The 19,096-nt window shown below is 44.9% G+C and overlaps 1 protein-coding gene across 1 annotated transcript in view; it reads left to right on the top strand.

Annotated features, from left to right (window-relative positions):
* SLC1A7 (solute carrier family 1 member 7) overlaps positions 1-18,736 on the top strand; it is a 622,845-nt gene extending 604,109 nt beyond the window's left edge. Inside the window, exon 11 of the mRNA XM_086936195.1 lies at positions 17,904-18,736. Within this exon, the coding sequence (XP_086792321.1) occupies positions 17,904-18,131 (228 nt within the window). The 3' untranslated portion in view covers positions 18,132-18,736. The remainder of the gene's footprint in view (positions 1-17,903) is intronic.
* The last annotated feature ends 360 nt before the right edge of the window (positions 18,737-19,096 follow it).

Genomic DNA, 19,096 nt, shown 5'->3' with positions numbered 1-19,096 from the left:
GTTATTGGGGGTGGTGACGAGCTACTTCAGTCCAAAGTTGGTGCGGTTGTCCAGGGGGGTGATCAAGTCGGGCTCACTGGGGTTGTTGAGGTGGAAATTCAGGTCTCCGATGAGTATGTAGTCCATAGAGGCGATGGTGTGGGGTGCGATGTGATCGGCAATGGCTGTGGTGAAAGGGGTGTGAGGTTTGGAGGGTCTATAAGCGAGGGTGCTGCGAAGCATGATTCTGGGGCTGGTCAGGATCTGGAAGTGGAGGTGTTCGGTGTTGGTGAGGAAGTTGCTCGTGCTGGAGGTGGAGAGTCGAAGGGAGCTTTTGTGTGTGATGGCGAGCCCCCCTCCGGGCGGTCCTTCCTCTGAATCTTGTAGCCGGTGGGAATGGCAGTGGCGATGTCGGGGGCGGAGGCGGCGTTTGTCCAGGTTTCAGTGTAAAGGCGAGATGGTGTCAAGGAGGTCCTAGATCTCTATGAAGTGTCTGTGCAGGGAGCTTATATTGAGGAGGATGCACTTCAGGGCTTTGGCAGTGCGGGTGTCCGGTTTGGGAGCGGAAGTCATGGTGGTGCTGTGGGTGGTGAAGGAATGCCAGCAGTGTCAGCAAGAGAAATGGCCATGGGTGGTGTGTGGCGTCGATAGCTGGCAGTTGTTGTTCCTTACCAGGTTGAGTGCGAGGAGGGCAGCTGGGTCATAGCGAAGGAAGATTAGAGATCCAGGGTAGCTGGGTCTGGCTGCAGTCAGGTCACCAACTGGTGCAGACAAACTTGCCTTTGGTGTGGCTTCGGTGCACCAGAGGTGAGTCCGCACAGTGGCTGCCATTAAATAGGGGAAGGGGGAGGGAAGTGCAGCTGGAAGAAGGGAGCGGAGACAGGGGGGCTGGGCCGCGGCGCCAGTGGCGGCCAAAGAAATGGGCGGGAAAACAGGAGCAGAGGCAGGGAGGATCTGGGGCCAAAAGTGAAGCAAAAAATAGGTTGTAAGTAAGAAATAAGCAATATCCGAATGGAGGCAAATATAGAATATATGGCAGAGTAAAAGAAACAGATAAAAGAAAAATATGGCAAAAAGCTACTAGTCACAAGGGCACAGACAGCCCTAAACAGCAGACTCGAACCTCTGCCAGGCACAGAGGTAGAGGGAGCAGCTGCTGGGAGGCTTAGTTAGGGGAGCTGCAGAGCTGCATGGGCAGAGAGCTGGGTCCTTGACCGGGAGGTCAGAGGTCCTGCTCAGAGGTCAGCGCAGCAGCCACCATTAAATAGTGGAAGGGGGAGGGAAGTGCAGTTGGGAGGTGGGGGCAGGGTGCGGGCCGCGGGGGCTGTGGTGGCAAAAGAAACAGACGGAAAAACAGGAACGGAGGTGGGGAGGATTTGGGGCCAAAAGTGAAGTAAAAAATAGTCTGTAAGAAAGAAATAAGCAAATATGCGAAATGAGGCAAATAAAGAATATAAGGCAGAGTAAATAAAACTAAAAAAAGAAAAATATGGTGAAAAGCTACCAGTCACAAGGGCACAGACAGCCTTAAACAGCAGACTCACACCTTTTCCAGGCACAGAGGTGGAGGGGGCAGCCACTGGGAAGCTTAGTTAGTGGAGCTGCACAGGCGGAGAGCTCGGTCCTCGACCGGAAGGGAATGAAGAAGGTCTGCTTGATGTAGAACGCAAACCATCTTATGCCAGGAATCAACTTTTTTTCTGCTAAAATACATTGTTGTTAAGGGTGTCCTCTCCATAATATTCTATCACATGCTTGTTGCCTTTCAGTTCTATAAAAATCAAACATTTGAAAGCAAGTTTTGTCTGGAGTAGAAAGCAGACTCACAAAGTATTTTAAATGTGGAAAACAATTTTTTGATGTTTGGCTACTGTTAGAACTGGGATTTCTGGTTGGCTAAGGCTTACGCCATGGCCAGGCAGAAACCACCACCCTAGTCAGGGCAAGGGAGTCACATACCAAGATAACCCCTGCTCACCACCTTGGTAGCTTGGCACGAGCAGACAGGCTTATCCCGGAGGCAATGTGTAAAGCATTTGCGCACACACACAACAGCAACAACATCCTAGGCACACCAAAAAAGGAACTCAACACAATGTTATATAACAATAACTTTTGTATTGTCAAAACACAGCAGATAGTAATTACACAATATACATTGTGCCAACTGGCACGGGCAATATTCACAAGGGATTATTTACACCAGGACAGGACCACGTAGGCCACTGTCAGAATCAGCACTTAGTAGAATTAGCACTTAGAATAACTGTCACACCAAATAACAATTATAGATCACAACCAGTAACCACTGGCAACAGGTAGGTACACACTACGCAATACTAATAACCATAGGCATAGATCAAGCATGGACACATAGCCTCTCTAGTATAAACTATACTAGTCAAAACAACCTCCTAAACATGAAAACACAGTTAGAGGTATCACAGGCATAATGGCATTGCACATTACCCATAAATCACATTTAGACCTAACCAGTAAAAATACAGTCGGCAATCTCCTCACTAGTCTAAACACATTAGACCCTCCCGCTAAGAATAAATCACATTTAGGGGCGTAACTCACAGTGAAACATAATCTCACTAACACAAACCTCCACAGGTAAAACCATCTCTAGAGGTATCAATACAGGGTGCGTAAAACATACTAAATGCATTACATTTCCTAGCACCACATTTAAAGCACATATCATCTTTAAATCAGATTAGCGCATAAATCACATTCAGGCAATTATCATCCCAAACATATTAGGTAATCACCTTGCGCAAAAATCACATTAGGGCCTTGCGCCCTATCCACATACCAGCCCCCTGGCCAACTGGCCATCCCAAGAAGGGGCTCAAATGCCCTGTGTCCTGAATGCCAGGGCACCAGTCAGGGGTGCGCCACCGGCGCAAACCTAAACGTTGCAGCTGCCCACTAATTGCTGGGCAGCTGGGAACAACAACAGGGCCTAAACGTTGCAGCTGGCACTAAGTGCTGGTCAGCTGTGACAGACCAAGGTAGGGGTGAAGGGAGTGCGACTCACTCCGGGGTTCATAAAAGAAGAGGACCCCCTAAAAGAAACAAAAAGCCTAAACGGTGCAGCTGCCCACTACTTGCTGGTTAGCTGTAAATCGGCCTTCACTGGCCCTAGGACAAGGTCTGCGCACAAATGTGCAAAGGGTTGGAGCCCTCTGGCTCTAGAAATAAACACATGCCCTCTGGAGCACTCTGGCTCCTCAAATCATGATGCCCATCACATACGAACTGGCACCACGGTGCCTGGTGGACCCTCCACTGAGGCCCCTCGCTAGAGCCATGCGGGCTCTGGAAGTCACTAATAACGTTGGGGCAGCCCACTGCCATCCGGGGCCGCCCTGAATGCACCTCTGCCATCGTGGAGCGCACGGGCTCCTAAAATCATCATGCCCCCACAGATGTCGGGGGACTCGCGATAAATGATGCGGCCAAGAGCCTCTCGGACTCTAAAGAAGGGATGCCGCCTTGAGCCTCTGCTGCTCAAACTATTAAAGCCCTCGAGCCTCTCAGGCTCTTAAAACATATAGGCTCCACACGTTGGAGCCTCTCGTGGGCTCGGGACAGGAACCAAGACAACACAGGTGGGAGGGGGCGGGCACCGGCAATGTGCCCCGATGCCCCCTCTAACTACAAATGGCCCCCGGAGCACTTTGTGGGCTCCAAATCACTGGCATGAGGGGCGGGCACCGGCAATGTGCCCCAAAGCCCCTCTCTGCTACAAACAACAACGGAACCCACTCACCGGCTCTGGTATGCTGCCGGTCTTCTCCGGGTGTCACCTCTCACCTCTGCACCGCGTGGTGGAGCCCCCCCTTCACAGGGGCTCCTCTTCCAGTGCGGCTGGGCTGGCTTCTGGTGGTGGCGGGCGGGGCTCTCTCCCTCGGGAGAGCCTCGCCAGGAAGAGACGCCGGCTTCCTTTGGTGGCGTCGGGTGGAGGCGGAGTGGGCGCCCGCCCTCACCCAGCACTTCTTCCGCTTCCGGGTCTCCTGGCATCCCCGCCCACGTCCTGGACGGGGCTGCCTGACTTCCTGATTCCCGGGCCGGCCCGGCGGTGAAACCGGGCAACACGAGGGGTAGGCTCCCTCTTCAATTTAAGTATAAAGCGGGCTGGCCACCCGCTAGATAAACTACAAAATGGCCACAAATAATAAAAATACGGCCAAATGCAGGGTGGGCTCCTGCTAGAGTAACAAGAAAGCGCTCCCAAGCGCTAGGGGGGATAAAGGAGTAAAATATAAGCGCTCCCCAGCACTAATGTCAAAAATAAAGCGCTCCCAAGCGCTAGAGGGAACCTCAGCTACAAGTCCAGGCAAAGTCCTTCAGGCCTCCAGGATATCCAGGGGCTGGGCAGGGCCCAGGGAGGCAAGCCCTCCCCTGGGCCCCAGCAGCAGCACGCCCCTGGTAGATTCCAGTCAGAAACAAGAACACTGACATGGGGTCACAGCCCCTCATTTATACAGCAAAATCCTTTTTCTAGCAGGGTGTAGGCAATGTAAGAACTAGCTACAACTGGTTATGGGGAACTCCCTTTCACTGGCCAGGCTAGGGACATCAGACGCACCACAGGGGGTGGAGTCAGCATTGTGGAGGGAAAACCCAGCCCTATTCAGGTCCCAGGTGTACCCCTCCCTCACATCAGCATGCTAATCTCTCCATTCACCACCGGGGCAGACCCATCCTGACTCCTGGAGCCAGGCTCACCAGCCAGCTCCAGCCAATCACACGCTAGACACAAATTACACAAACATGTTAACTTCTAGAAGTGGCACTTCCACACTAGACACAATCATGCCGCATACATCATTGCGCAGCATTCAATCTCACGAGTTCGCACATACCAAACTCGACCCTGCACTCCCCACACATCAGAAACTACCATGGTCACACATATTCCCCATGCATTCCTATGGGAGGGCAGGTCAATCTCACCACACACACACAGAGCGCACGCACTTTACACTGGACCACAGTGAAAAAGTGCGCAGAGAGCTAAAATCACCAACACCAGTTTACAGAAACAGGCTAGGCAAAAGCAAAAAGTTTTGGGGTGAACCTGCCAAAAAGGGCCAGGTCCAACAGCTACTTAGAATTATCGGGGCTGATTGACAAAAACATGTATGAGTATGGGAGTTAATACATGAGGAATACGTGTACGTACTCTTACAAGCCTTTGTCAAGTAGCCAGAAACATCCAACTCCCTATAAGTAAAAATGTAAAGAAGACATTGTACTTTCTATTTGTACTAAATGTATATCCATATTTCCTGAATATTCACATTTTAGGTGTTTTGAAGGCCAATTAGAGTTTTACAAACGTACTACTTTACATACTTCATAATACCTTTGTTAATAGGCCTCATTGTCTTTGCAAGGTGGGACAGTGTTTACAATGCCCTAGTAATACCCAAGCACATGAGAGCTGTGCATGTGTCACAAAATGAAGTGACAAGTAAGAGAATGGACTGTTATGTCGACTTTGAGTGGTCCAGGAATGGTGAGGTATATTCCTGTTTCAATGCAATTATCCTTCCAACCATCCAATGAATATTATGCATACAATGGAGCAAATGGTATACCCATATTTGTGCAACCAGTATCCTAATAGAACTGGCCATTCACAAAGGTGAGTTTACATGTGTGAATGAATTTGTGTAAATCTACTCCTTCACTTAGGTGCAAATGCACTCTTTAGTGCTAATAGCAAGTAAGTGTAGACTTACAGGTCTTCTCTCCGTAAACTCAGGTAATGCAGACATCTATGTGTAAAGTTACTAATAGTCATTTTTCACATTTAAGGGGATATATCTGCCACTGTGGTGGGGAGGCCTTATGGGAAAGAATAGGAAACATTATAAAAGTTTATTTTCCTTTAAAATATATTACAAATATTTAATATAAAAAAAGAAAAGAAAAAGCACTAATAAAATACAATTTTACAGCACATTAACCCAAGCGAAAAATTAAACACAGGATTGAAGCCAAGATTAAACAAATTATCCCTAAAAGAAGATCACCCAAAAGCACAAAAAGAATTAATGGCGCTAACAAAATGCAAATTTAACAACATCATGCGAAAAAACACCAACAACCCTTCTGGACACAGATCGTTATAGGCAAAGGTTTCATCAATTTGACAGAACTGTAGGAAAGCAAGATTCTCCTACATGACAACACTGGGAGAAAGCTCATGAAATCATAAAATCATGAGACCAGAAGCAATTTTGGAACAGGATGAATAATTGCTTTAGATCAAACTTGCGACCTATAACAACTAACATCTCTCCTACCGCTCGGGAAAGCCACTGAGAAGCTCTCTATGTGGAGTTATCTAGTGATAATGGCGCAAATATCAATACGAGTGAAATTAACAACGTACCTAGGATGAGGGAGATACAAGAGTGACACCAAGACCGAAACCAAATAACCCCCAAAGCAGTTATGGACCTCATCAAACAAATACGATCTGGAGGGGCGCCTGGCCCAAACAGCATCCCGCCCTCGGTGTACAAAGGTACGGTACGGAAATGGGCTTCATTAATGGCTCCTTTATTTTGGGAGTATAGGTTGAGAAGAAGTATCCCCGAATCATGGAGGGACTCCCTCTTTGTCCCAATATACAAGAAAGGCTCGCGATCCAACCCGAAAACTACCGGATGATCGCACTCCCAGATGTAGATGGGAAGTGCTATGCCAGTATATTACTGCAAGACCTGACGGCCTGGGCAGAAGCACGTAAATTGATCCTGTAAAAGCAAACAGGCTTCCAAAAGGGATCTCACATGAAGATAACTTGGTTGTATGTTCCACCTGATTGAGACTACACTTGCAAAAAACAGAGAGGTTTCTGTATCTAGCATATATAGATTTCCAACCAGCTTATGACAGTGTGGCCCACCCATGATTGTGGTTAAAATAAAAAATTGGGGCATCAACAGTACACTACTAACAGCACTGGTTGGCTCATTCTCAGAAACATGGGTCAAGATAAGAGTCTCCTCTGGCTGGTCCACGACCCAAAAAGAAAAAAACAAGGATGTATAATGGCCCAATGCTCTTTAATCTATACTTTGCAGATATACAGGACTATCTGGCTGACACCCAAGCTTTTCCCCCCAAACTTGCTGGAACTAAAATTCAATCGCTGCAATACACGGATGACACTATGTTGCTCGATTAAACTCTTTTTTCAGTTCAATAAAGGTTTTATTAATCATAAAATAAGGCATCAATACATAATACAGAAAGAATTGTAGGGAAAAAGGGAAAGGGGAGGGGAAGCAAAGAAAGAAAAATCAGGATATACTATACAAGCAATGAAACGACAAAAAACTCATCATGGGCACTAAGATTCAAAATAAGAGGTACAATGGTTATACATCAAGAGCAAATACAGATAAGGACATAACAAGTAAGAATGCAGAAAAATAAAGGAAATGAAAAGGGTGTCAGGGGGGTTTGGGGACCTCCTGCTGGGCAGGCCTTAGGCAAAATGAACGAGTTGTACAATTATCTAAATACATCGTAACAGGAAGCCACAAGTCTGCACGCTTGGCTGCCATTTGGGCAGGACAAACAAAAGCAGTATCAAGCCTGTGATTGTGACAAACATTGTACCACCATGCTTTAAAAGAAATGTTAGAAGAAGTCTTCCAATTAATGGTAATCTGCTGGAATGCAACAGCCAATAGCAAATCAACAATACGAACATGAAGATCAGTCCCCTCCCAACAAGGAGAGAGACTCCCTAGAAAGAGATGAGTGGGAGACAGGGGAATGCAGGTATGGAAAATTACATTAATTTTAGCCCAGACCTACAACCAAAAATCATGTACGTGTTTGCAAAGAAATAACATATGAAACAGGGTAGCTTGAGGTAAGGAGCAAGACCAACAAGCGTCTTGAGTAGTAGAGAACCGTTTGTTAAGGGCAAAAGGAGTGTGGAGCAGCCTATTGTATATGAAGAGCAAGGATTGCGTCAAGGACGCCGCTCTAGATGTTTTACAAACCTTTGCCCATATCTTGTCCCACAGGGATACTGGCCATGTTGTAGCAAGGTCATGTTCCCATTGCTCCTCCACCCTTAACTTAGGCCTAGTAGATGCATTGGCATGAAGGTGCTTGTAAAGAATAGAAGCTTTAGGAGTAGCGCGCAGGATAGAGTGAAGTCGGAGAGCAAGGTCAGGAGAAATAGGGAGAGGTGGCGTGTGTATGAGTCGTGTGTAGACCTCCATGACCGCTGCTTTAAGTAGGAGATATTTGGAAGCAAAGGACGAGGGCAAATCAAAGGAGGAACAGAGAGTGTGAAAAGGCAGAAAAGTGGAATGTGAGAATAACTGCAAAATCCAGATCAGTCCCCTGGACCTCCAGGGTTTCCAGTAAAAGGGTCTGTGACGAATTAAAAGGTACTTGTTATGCCAAATGGTGGATGAGAGAAAATCAGCAACAGTCGCAGGGGGGGGGAGGAGTGGAGGATAAAAGGAGCTTGACAGTAAATTTATGAATAGGAGTGGGAATCAAGGAGGGATTGCGTGAAAAAGAGATATATTTAGCAAAGGAAAACGGGGAAAGGAAAAGGCGCTCTACCTTAGTCCACAGAGGGCAGGGGGAAGCGGGGTCTTGTAACCTAAAGGAAGCTTGGCGTAACAAAAAGGCCTTTTGATAGGCTGGAAAGTCCGGAAAATTGACTCAGCCTTCAGACGCGGGGCGAATTAGTCTGGCAAGGGACATTCTGGGTTTTTTGTTATGCCACAGAAAGGAGGATAAGACCGAATTAATTTTCTTTAAAAATTTGGCTCGGATGGAGACAGGGATATTAGAGATTGTGTAGAGAATTATGGGGGATAACGTCATCTTAATGGTGTCAAGACGACCCCACCAGGACAAGTAAAGAGGGATCAGATATTTTTTGAGTGCACTTAGTCAAACATAGGGAGATGGTGTCTGGGATGGAGGGGGTGATGTGTAAGCCTAAATATTTAATGTGGGAGGGACTCCAGGCAAAGTTGGAAGCACTGAAATCAGGTTTAAAAGTGAACTTCGTCAGGGGTAAAATCTCACACTTGTCATCGTTTAGCTTATAGCCAGAGATCGAGGAATAGTTCCGCACTTCCTCCCGGAAAGCGGGGATGGAGTCTGTGGGGTTAGAGATGAAGAGTAAAATATCATATGCATAGGCAGCAAGTTTAATGGGAGATTCCGCGGTCTGAAAACCATGTATGTCGGGATTCTGGCGAAGATTTGACAAAAAAGGCTCTAAAGCGGGATTAAAAAGGAAAGGTGAAAGGGGGCAACCTTGACGAACACCTCTTCCGAGGTCAAAGTAGGAGGAGATCTGACCGTTCGCATAGACTGCAGCCCGCGGGTGAGAATACAACAATGAAACAAGGGAGATAAATGTAGGGCCAAAGCCAAACCATCAGTGAGCATGGAAAAAGACATGGCCACTCGACCCTATCAAACGCCATCTCGGCATCCAGGGCGATCGCTGCAAGGGAATGTTGGAGATGGGATGATTTCGACAATATGTTGAATAAAAGTCTAGTGTTGTCGGTGTAGTATCAGCCTTTAACAAATCCAGACTGCTCTTCGCCTAAGAGGTCATGAAGTAAATGGTCCAACCTTATCGCCACGACTTAGCGAAGATTTTATAATCAATGTTGACAAGGGAAATGGGCCTGTAATTTTTACAGTACTTCGCATCTTTTCCGTCTCTGGGTATTAAACAAATGTGTGCGTCGGAAAAGGTCCCTGAGGAGTTACCCAGATCAGCAAAAGTGTTGAGGAGAGAGTGCAATTTCGGAATCAACAACTTGGAAAAGTGGAGATAAAACTCAACGGTAAAACTGTCTGGTCCAGGAGCTTTATTAAGTTTGAGATGCTGGAGTGCGGTGAGCAGTTCCTTCTGCGAAATGTCAGTCTCCAAGTAGGAAAGATCAAGAGGAAAGTGTGCAGGCTTTTGGATAGTAGAGAAGAAATGTGTGAGAGAGTGAAGAGAGGGTTGGGTTTCAGAGGTGTATAGGGTTTTGTAGAAGCAGGAGAACTCAGTAAGGATGTCAGCGTCTTTGTGCTGTAAGTTAGCATTGGTGTCGTAAATAGATTCAATATTCAGCTTGTTGTGCTTGACCTTCAAATAATTGGCAAGGATTTTCCCAGCTTTGTTCCTGCCACCATAAAACTTAGCACTTGACTTTAACAAATATAAAGAGGCATCTTCTGTAGACTTCTCATAAAATTTAATCTTGGCAGCGACCAGAGCGGTCAGACTATCTTTTGAATGTGAGGTGAAGTAGACGTGTTCTAATTTCGTAATGTCACAAAGGAGATTTTTAGTGAATTGGCGTGCAGTCCTTCGTTTCTTTGTGACATATCCAATAATAAAGTCGCACGCTGCTGCCTTAAAAGCATCCCTAATGGTGTGTTTCGGGATGGGTGGGGCATCATTGAACAGGAAAAATTCATCAAAAAATGCATTGAAGGAAGCGGTGAATTTGGGATCCAAGAGGAGGGTATTGTTAAAGCGCCATCTCTTGAGCCCATCAATCTTAGGAATCACGTCAATGCTGATAACAACAGGGGCACGATCCGAAAGTAAAATCAGACCAATTTCAGCAGCGGTAAGCGTTTGAGCAAGATTATGAGAGACAAAAATATAGTCGATACGCAACTTGGATCGGTGAGACGGAGAGTAAAAAGTAAACTCCCGTATGTCGGATTACAGAGTCGCCAGGAGTCGATAAGCTTATGTTGGGAGATGGCTTGAGTAAAAAGTTTGTGCGATTTATTAGGAACATAAGTGGCGTCAGAGTTCCTGTCAACAAAAGGATCTAGGGGTTGGTTACAATCCCCAGCGAGGATAAAATTGTCATCCATAAATTGGGTGATACATTGAGAAAACTCAGCCCAAAAAAGAGGTTCACCATTTGTAGGACCGTAGACATTAAGGATAGAGATTGGAACACCTCTAAGCAATAGTCTGACATGTGTCCATCTGCCATTAATATCCGACTCTTGGGAAATGATTGTAAAAGGGAGAGATCTGCGACATAGAATTGCTACACCATTACGTTTACCATCACCTTGCGAATAAAAGACATCAGCCACCCAACCTCTCTTAAGCTTTGCAGACTCTATGTCGGAGAGATGAGTTTCCTGGAGAAACGCAACATCAACATTCAATTTGGCAAGGTGTGATAAAATGCGTTGACGCTTAATTGGGGAATTAATACCCTTAACATTCCACAATACTATATTCAATGACATATCATAAACAGCAATTAAAAAAATACACAATAAGTAAAATGAGGATAAAGACCCATGAATAAGGATGAATAAAAGGAAGAAAGATACATAATGGAGATTAAGAGAGGAGAAAAAGGGAAGAAATGAATGAGAACGAAAGAGTGTGCAGGAAGAGAGAGTAAAGTAGAAACTAGAGAGAAGTTCAGAAGGAGCAGATTAAGAAGAGAGCAAATATAAAGATAAGTACAACCTGAAAAAAAGAAGTTATGGCTCCTGCACAAACAAGGAAATTGAAACACAAGAGGAAGGATAAGAAACAAAAGAAAACGAAATAAGAGGAAGAAACTGAGGAAAACATACCTACAAAAGGAGAAGATGAGAAGGAGCCGGGGGGGGGGGGAGGGACCACAGAGGTAAGGCCACACATCCAAGGTCGGCTGGGCAGGAAGCCAGGGAGACATCGTCAGACGGGGGAGGATTCCTGTAAAGGTAAAGAGGGGAAGTACGAGAACAGATTACAAACCGACGTCAAAAGAGAGCAGAGAACAATCAACAACAATGCGGCTCAGAGGGAGTAAAATGTAATAGAAAGACAAAACATGACCAAAACAGGAGCGTTATTAGAACAAACAGGACAACAGCTCAGCCAGGACGAGAGGAGGAAGGCCCAGAAGAGTCCATGGCGGTAGTCTTATGTGCATTGATGAAGCTCTGTAGTCGCACTGGATCTTCATAGGTAGTCGTCTTGTTGTTATAGGTGACTTTAAACAGGCAGGGATGATACAGGCCATATCTAGCACCCATGGAACAAAGGTCGTCTCTCATGCCTAGGAAGGCCTTCCGACGATTGGCAGTCGCCCTTGCATAGTCCTGAGCGAAGAACAGGGAGGAGCCAGACCATGTTAATTTTGGAGAAGCCTTGGCAGCTGTAAGAATCTTCAAAAGGTCAGTGTACTCCAGAAAGTAGAGAATAACGCCTCTTGGTCGTTGTGATATGGAAGCAGATGTGGGTGGGCGGCCTAGTCGATGAGCACGCTGAATGTTAAGAATCGTACCTTCTGGTAAGCGGAGTAATTTAGGGAGGAAGGATTTCAAGAAAGTGATTGAGTCCGAGCCCTCAAGACCTTCCGCCAAGCCGTAAATGCGAAGGTTGTTCCGCCTGTTTCTATTTTCCAATTCCTCCATCTGTCTCTGGAGAGTATCCACCTGCGAGGTTAGATCAGAAACCGTGGTGCGAGTTTCCTGGAATGAAGTGACGGACTGTTTGACCGAGGCGACTCTTGTTTCAATTTGGGACCAATTGTCTGTAAGAGCTTGAAGCTTGATATTGGTTTCCTCCATGAAAGGACGCAAAGTCCCGATTTCCTCCAAAAAAGGGCGGAAAGATCTTATCTCTTCCAACAAGAGTTCCATGGAGACAGTTGTGGACTGCTTGAGTGGCGAAGGGGGATCCTTTTTTAGTCGCTTGATGTTGGTTTTCCCCGATGTGGGCTGAGGAGGTTCCATGGCAGTGACCGAACCAGATAAGGTGGGAGAATCCTCTAATTTAGAAAAAGCAGAAAATACTTTGGATTTTTTTTCAAAGGCCACCTTTGTTGATGATTTGGAAGATTTGAGTTGCCCCATAAAAAGCAAACAAGAATGAAACAACCTGCACAGCGCGCACTGTCTGCGCAATAGAATGGACAATGACACCAGGAGGCGAGAGAGAGCTGCAAAAAGAACCCCTGGAGAGAGGAGAGAGGCAGTGTGGTCGTTGCGAAGAGTCACTTGCTGAACATGTCAGGCGCAAGGTGAAAATGGGCGACTGACAGGATATAAGCTGAGTTTGCCAGGTGAAGATTATGTCACTACGCTGAGTTGAAGGACGTCGTTAATAGGTGCATATCCATAAATAAATGTGCACAAGTAAATCCAAAAAGCCGCATAATGGAGAGGAGTAGCGACCCTCAGGTAAAAAAAAAATGTGCAGTTTACCATGAAGCTGAGAAGAGGTAAATAGTCCAAAAAGGCATTGCTGAAAGCACCAGAGTCTCATCCAGCTCAAACTTCTATGAAGGGCTCACCACCATGTATGAAGTCGAAGTCACCATTCACCTCGAGATCCGCAGGGTCAGAGACATCATTGGCTGATGACAATTAGGCAAAAAGCAGTGACTATTGGCATACAATCCCTGAAAGAAGAGGATAGCACCAATAGTGTTGAAAAAAGTCACTTAATGGAGGCGCTGTGCATGAGCCACAGGCAGGATAGCAGACAAGAAGCAAGTTAAATGCAAAGATTGAAGAAGCGCGTCATATAGTTGGAAGAGCTGGATCATAAGAGAGTGTGCATCCAGTAAGGAGCATATGGCAGCAAAAATGGAGAAGCTGTGGCACCCTTTAAGTTGAACATATATGCAGTGTACCAGGCGAGAGAGGGAGATAAACGAGGCCAAAGGCATCTCCAGCAACAAGGAGTGAGGCATCTAAACATCATCCAGAGGCAAGGAAAAACAGCTTGGCAACCACCCCCACCTCCGTAGCCAGCAGAGATTGATCCTGGCTAATTGTCAAGACAAGGGCGCACTATCACGCTGAAGGACAGAGTAGTAAATCACCCAGTCATCAGTGAGGAGATATCCAGCGCTAGTTGGCAGCAAATGAGGAACGAGCAGCCACCCGTAACTGTAAGAACTCCTACGCCATAACAATGAGTGAGGTGAAAGAACGCCTGAAGCACCACAAAATGGCGGTCAAGAGTATTCCACGACGTAATACCAAGTCGTAGCGCCTCTGAGGTGAGGGAGGGGTGTGTATGCCTCAAAAAAGTGATGAATGAAGTTGCATAGGTGCAGAGAGGTTCCAAGTATAAAATAGGTTTAGTCACATTCAGAGCTCCGTGCGTCGATAAAGGGAGCCGATTATGCGCATCTCAAAATAGCGGCCGCGCTTGGAGCTGAAGCAGAGCAACTTACTATAACAAAGTTCTCCGTCCTGGGCATTGCAGCACAGTTTCAAGCGTTGCGTTAGCATCTAGGGGTATTCCGACGCAGGTACATCGCCTTCAATCAGGAAGAGATGGGTTGTGAGCGGTACGTCTCCCGAAGCTTCAGCAGAGCCTCACTCGGGCACCGCCAACACCACCCGGCGCCAAGCCACGCCCCCGCTCGATTAAACTCTGATTGGGCTACAGCGGCTTTTGACCACATTGACATCATATTGTAAAATAAACAACTTGAAAATGAACACGCCAAAAACAAAGGCAATGATTATCCCCAGACAAATAAAGAGGAGAGGCTCATGGCATGTTGAAGGAAAACCGATTGAGATAGTTACTGCATATAAGTACTTGGGAGAAAGGATCGACTACAAAGAAAGGCAGTCTACTCATATCGCCTCAATATAAGGAATGGCACAGTCGTTAGAGGGGGCCTTCAGCAGAGCAAGGAAAGCCGTGAATTCACCTGATCTCACGCCCCTAATTCAAGCTATGGGGGCAGAATTCTTACAGTCAGTGGCTCATTGCACAATTGCCTTTAAAGAGAACATGTCACCATGGTTGGGTAAAGTTCAGTCAGCTTGCTCCCATAGAGCTTTTTTTACCAACTTCTACCTCCCATGCGCAAATCCGTAGGGAATTCAATTTGACATCGCAAAAGTGGATGCTAAAAGCCAGGTTCATAGACTATTGCCTGAAAGCCAAACAAGCATGGAACCACACGCTAAAGAAATACATATTGTTAATGATAAGCAACCCAGGGTCAACCTGGCACGAATTCTTAACACATTGCGTGGAAGCACTGGAAGCTCGCAACATATGGTCTGCCTCCATAGCTACAACGGCGGCAGCTAAACTATTAACCAAACAAGACAAGATAATGTGGGCTGAAAGTGACGCATTAATCTTGAAAAATCTAAGTCACGGAAGTTGGGTGGCTAAACTTTACAACAGCGGTGGACCTTTCCTCTCCCTTAAAGCCCACAATGAGGCACCAACTAATGAGACTACGGTTTGGCTTGATTCCGCTATTGGCATACAAGTATGGCCAACGGCATAAAAGAAATGTAGCCATATAGCCTTACAGTGCCGTGCATGCAGGGGTGAAAAGGAAACATTAATTCACATATTGTGCATCTGTGAGAAATTGCGCACCTTTAGAATCTACTGGCTTCGCCCCATTTGCCACATCTTAAATGTGCGAACATGTCAAGAAGCGCTGGTAGAGTGCATGAAAGGTGACTAAGTGCAACTGGCAGCAAGCTTCATGCAATTCTTGACAGCAGTAAAAGCTATGCCGGACCTTGACAACCACACAGAACTGAAAGTCACAATGCCGCGGCAATCGTTTTTACCTTCATGCTTTCACAGCTGACACAACGGTGTCCACATTTTTAATCTCAAGGATCCACAGGATGACAAACTAATATATATTTTTATATAATATAGGACATTTTTCACTTTATATTTGATTTTAATTCAATATGATTGAAATGATTGTAATTAATTGTGCAATAAAACAATCTATCTATCTATCTATCTATCTATCTATCTATCTATCTATCTATCTATCTATCTATCTATCTATCTATCTATCTATCATTTAAATGTGTTTTGAATTATTAAATACATTTATTTTTTTTAATTTGAAAATAATATTTCTAATACAATAATTTAAAAACATTGCCTCCCTCAGTAACATTTGTGTTTTTATTTTTTGATACTTTAAAACATCTTCCAAATGCTCTATTACAATTAGGGCTGTTGGACCGCCAGGGAACCGCCGCAGCTGCCAGGGAACGGCAGTTCCCTGGTGGTGTTGCAGCGGTCAGGAGGCCCCAATATGCTTCCCAGCATATAACACGTTTCCTTTCCAAAGCGGTTTTCATGGTGGTTCCACCTCCATGAAAACCGTGGCCGAGAGGAAATTGTGCCTCTGCACCCTGTGGTGCATGCAGGGGGGCACAACATGTGCCCCCCTGTGAGTATGCACCCCAGTTCCTGCATGACATGGACTTTACAGTGCATGTTGTGCAGGAACTGTTTTGGGAACATCAAAAAAAGCCCACCAGAACACGAGAAATACTTGTAGGCGGCCCAGCCACAGGTTTTTCAGTTTTGGACCCAGCACCTCTCCACCCAACTAGTAATCAGACTCTTACTTAGTGACAATCAAAAGGTCTGTGAGACCATTTGTTTTACACAAAAATTCCACATTCCTCGCTCGATTGAATTTAAGAACTTAAACACAGATGGCTCCCAATTAACTTTAAATAATCCTCATTTACAACTAAAAGAGCACACCTAGACGCACAAGTGCACACATATTCACACACAGATGCACATAGGTGCTTCTCATGTCAGTACTTCTTGAGTCGCAGATCCTTGCTGCCTGTTGCAGTGCAACCAGAGACCTGTGAGTGAATTCTGTGAGTGAATACAGTGATGTCGTTCAGCACAGTGCAGGGGTGTAATGCAAACCCTAGCAGCCTCTGCAGTGCACGGGGGACCCAACCTTCCAAAGGGCCACAAAAACCTTCAAGGGGTCCTCTAATCAGCCAAAGGTCAATGAATAGCTCTAACACTTGGGAGACTCAGGAGCCCCACATCACATTTTGCAGGGGGCGGTCCATTATTTTGTCACGCCACTGGCACTATTGATATGTAAAGCCTTGCCTATTTAATGGCAGCCTCTTTAGACAACTGAAGTTTTAGTCCATAAAATGTTAAACTGTGCTGTCACAGCTCCAAATAAAACTTGAAAAAGACACTCAAGCAGAGACAAATCCATTAACTGATATCTTGGGCTACAAAACAAATTGGGGTAGTAATACAAAGATGTTAGAGCCTGATTTACAAAGAAAGTGGTTAACCCTCACTCCCAGATTGGCACCATTGTTCAAGTATTCCCAGAAATAGGCATGTGCTAGGTGCAGGTTTCCATGTGAATGTCCCAGCTAGATCCAATTACTTCAAGCAGAGGGCACCCTAGTGAAGAACTTTGTAAGGAATAATAGGAGAACTTGTTCAAATGCAATTTTTTTTTAATCCACAGTGAAAACTTTTTTCCTTCTAACATCTTGTCACCAAATTTGGATTAAATCCATTCCTCATCCCACCCCTTAAAGGTATTTATGCCAGCCATTGGCTGAAGTGAAAATCCGAACTTTCCATGGTAGAAAGGGGAAAGAGGGATTTAGTGAATGGTGACAAATGTTCATGTTTATGAGTGTTCACAAAGTTCCAAGGATGACTAGCATTAGAACACCCATTTTTCTTGCCCTTGATTGAGATTTATGCGCGTAGAGAATTTCATACTCGGAGCAGAGATCTGCACATACATAAGGGAACTTAAGCCTGCCAGGAATTTATATCAGCTATAAAAAAGGGTAAATTTGGTTATAAACATGCTTTAACAATCAAATATACCTTCGTAAAGGGTGCCCTCTATTTTTAATAAGTTATACGCATTACAAAACCTTGTGGTGTTTTGCTTCTATGTGTTGTATGTCTAATAATGTTAAAAAACAGTGGAATCAAGATGTCTGACATTTCAAACTCTTCTTTAAGTTAACTAAATTTATAAAGATCACAGATAGCTTTAATATATAAAAGATCTGAAACCTTGATGGATGATTTAACATGGACATCTTACTTCTACCTGTAGGTGCCGTTGATCTGCGAAACAAAAAATATCAGCATCCACCAGATCATGGCGTATCAGAGAAATGGCTGTGTGAAAAACATGAGTGATATGCCCCAGCAGGATACAGTGAAAGAATCCCATCACATAGACATGGAGCCGGAAATTGATCCAGTGGAGAACCATATTGAGCCTTCCAATAGTAAGGACCACTGCACCATAGAGATTAACGAGCTCGAAACAAATGTGTAACCTATTCTCACAAGGCCTCCTTGGAAATTGGAGGACAGACAACTGTTCCAGAGCTGGGAACTTTGGAAAAAAAGAGAAATGTAATGCAGTTCCATTAACCCGGAGAGACGGGCCACTAAACTGGAGAGACTGGGCCAGCGGCATGTTTGATCAAGATCAAAAGGCATGAATGAGTCAGTTACCTTTCTACAATTAAAGTTTTATACATTTTTACAAGTTGGTCCATGCATTTCAAACTCCTGCCTTCTTGTCTAAATGGATGAAATCAGATATGGGTCAGTTTTCACACAGAGAAATAAAAATTGGAAGGAAGAAAATGAAAATGTAAAACAGCAAAGCATTAACAGAGAAAGTGAGGAGAAAATCAGAAAACAAAATATGAGCCTTGTTTTCCACATTTCTATGTGGATACAGTATTGTAAACACAGTATTGTTATGTTCTTGCATTTTTCATGTGATTTCTTAAATGTGTGTAGGAAGGAGCAGCGGATATAACACATTTTCTGAAACAATAGATATTAGTCTTTTTTTACTCATTATATAAATAAAATACACATCTTGAAATAAAGGTGTAAAATCATTTGTTTTTGCAATGGTTTGTTTATTGGCAGAACTGAAAAAATAGAAGACAATTGATGAATCAACTTTTCCCTTCTACAAATACATTTAAGAGATTGTTTAAGAAACAGGGCCTGATATGTACATAAGAGAAGAAGATGGCAGATCAATGGAACTCTTCACCTGATAGAAGCAATCCACATAATCCTGGTGTAAATAGTTCGCAAAACCAATGGCGATTCCCTGAAATCCACTAATCCAACATATACAAATTGCGAACTGCAAAATCTGCTGATAACTGAATCTTGGTGGCATGAAAATTTGAATAGCACAAGGGCAGTAGGTCCATTCAAGATTGTGCTAGTACAACGATCACTTAGCCACATCAGCCATTAGGTGTATTCAAG

Source organism: Lissotriton vulgaris, chromosome 1_1 (genome assembly GCF_964263255.1).
Source record: "Lissotriton vulgaris chromosome 1_1, aLisVul1.2, whole genome shotgun sequence".
In the NCBI taxonomy this organism is placed as follows: Eukaryota; Metazoa; Chordata; class Amphibia; order Caudata; family Salamandridae; genus Lissotriton; species Lissotriton vulgaris.
Note: the sequence above shows the minus strand (reverse complement) of the source record. Positions and strands in the feature narration are given on the sequence as shown.